The sequence below is a fragment of the Camelina sativa genome, chromosome 13 (assembly GCF_000633955.1).
Source record: "Camelina sativa cultivar DH55 chromosome 13, Cs, whole genome shotgun sequence".
Classification (NCBI taxonomy): domain Eukaryota; kingdom Viridiplantae; phylum Streptophyta; class Magnoliopsida; order Brassicales; family Brassicaceae; genus Camelina; species Camelina sativa.
In genome coordinates, this window is record NC_025697.1 from 22,196,415 (window position 1) to 22,198,007 (window position 1,593).

The 1,593-nt window shown below is 30.8% G+C and overlaps 1 protein-coding gene across 1 annotated transcript in view; it reads right to left on the minus strand.

Moving 5' to 3' along the window:
* The window catches only part of LOC104737491 (sulfate transporter 3.2-like), a 7,908-nt gene that overhangs the window by 3,876 nt on the left and 2,439 nt on the right, over positions 1-1,593 (minus strand). Inside the window, exons 3-5 of the mRNA XM_010457689.1 lie at positions 1,107-1,278; positions 467-532; positions 255-368 (exon numbers count right to left, since the gene is read on the minus strand). Coding sequence (XP_010455991.1) covers positions 255-368; positions 467-532; positions 1,107-1,278 — 352 coding nt within the window. The remainder of the gene's footprint in view (positions 1-254; positions 369-466; positions 533-1,106; positions 1,279-1,593) is intronic.

Below are 1,593 nucleotides of genomic sequence, written 5' to 3' on the forward strand. Positions count from 1 at the left end.
ATTCTCCAATCTATTCCCACAAGGCCACAACAATACATAAATTAATTAGTGCATTAGCAGTTTCAACAAAGAAAGCTTTTTTTGGTTGTTTGGCGTTTAAGGTTATAATTAACAAAAACATTCAAAGTTGTGATTTATTATAAATATAGAAAGTGATATATTAACCGTTAGTTAGTGCAAAAGTAAAGATATACAAGTCTAATTGTGAGTATTTTAGCCATTATACACAAAAGAAAAAGAGAGAAGAAACGTACATATGGAATGCCATGGAAATGGTCATGGAGGAAGTACATGAAAAGGCTTCCAAAAATGACAGAAACAAGTGGAGACATTGCAGATATCCAGAATAGCTTTGGTCTCTTCTTGCTCTTCTCTTACATTAATTACTTTTGTTAAAATTTGAATCTCAAATCGTATTAACTAGTAATAATACATATATAGATTAAATTAAGCATGTTAAACTTACAATGTATTTGGTTGTAAGAAGGAAGATGAGAAAGCAACACCCTAGCACTCCACTCTCCCATTTCCACTGCATATTGTAAAGTAATTTTATATATCCATTACAAATTACCAAACACTTTTTTCTGCTTAATGAAAGTATAAACTTATTATTTATGTGTCTTTATATATTTTTCTACACTGATAGACTTAAGCAAAACAAAATGGTCTGAATCGGTCGGGTACAATATTGGCAAGAAACCCCGTGAATAATAACAACAAGTGCTGTGCCTACTGCCCACTTGCAAACCCATTGATTTAGAGAAACAATTGAGAATATTACAGATCTTAAACATTAACTGAAAATGGTCAGCAGTAGATCAGGATTATATAACTCTGTCTATACGGTAAAAGATTCAAAACAACTAATATAGCTTCTCAGTTTAACTTTTATTTTTATTTTAAATCGTAACAAGTATATAGACATATTTTATTTTAGAGTGTTATTTCTCAGCCAAAATATAATATTAAAATAGGGAAATCATACTATGATTTTTGGTAGTATTTTAACATTGAAAAAAGTAGATTTCGATATATGTAGAGAGACCTAAATGAGCTATATATATATATTTGTGTGTGGGGTACAGTATAAGTAGTAAACGAACCATATGAGATTGAGAGAAAATGGAGCGGAGAACAGAGACTATATCGGTGGAATGAGTGAAGTGAATGAGGCCAAGTAAGCCTTTCAGTTGCTGCAGACACACCACCGTCGCGGCACCACCCATGAACCCTACAATTGCCGCATGCGACAATATCTCCACCACGAACCCTAACCTGATATTTTACATTCACTAAACCCCATCAATTTTAGTCATAATTACTACTAGGTCATAACTAATGAATAACTATGTGTTTGTATGTATTTTTGATCAATTTAATGTTCCTTTTATTTTTCTAGTTTTGTTCACGTGAAATTTATTTGTAAAATGTTAAGACTAAACTTTTATAATCTTATTATTATCATCCTCTGACATATATTTTGTCTCATAATCGAACATGGATCATATTTCAACTCTATGTTTTTGTTTTCTTCTTATTTCTTATTTTATATAGAGTATCACAGTTTTTACTATTGCTAAGAAAAACAAA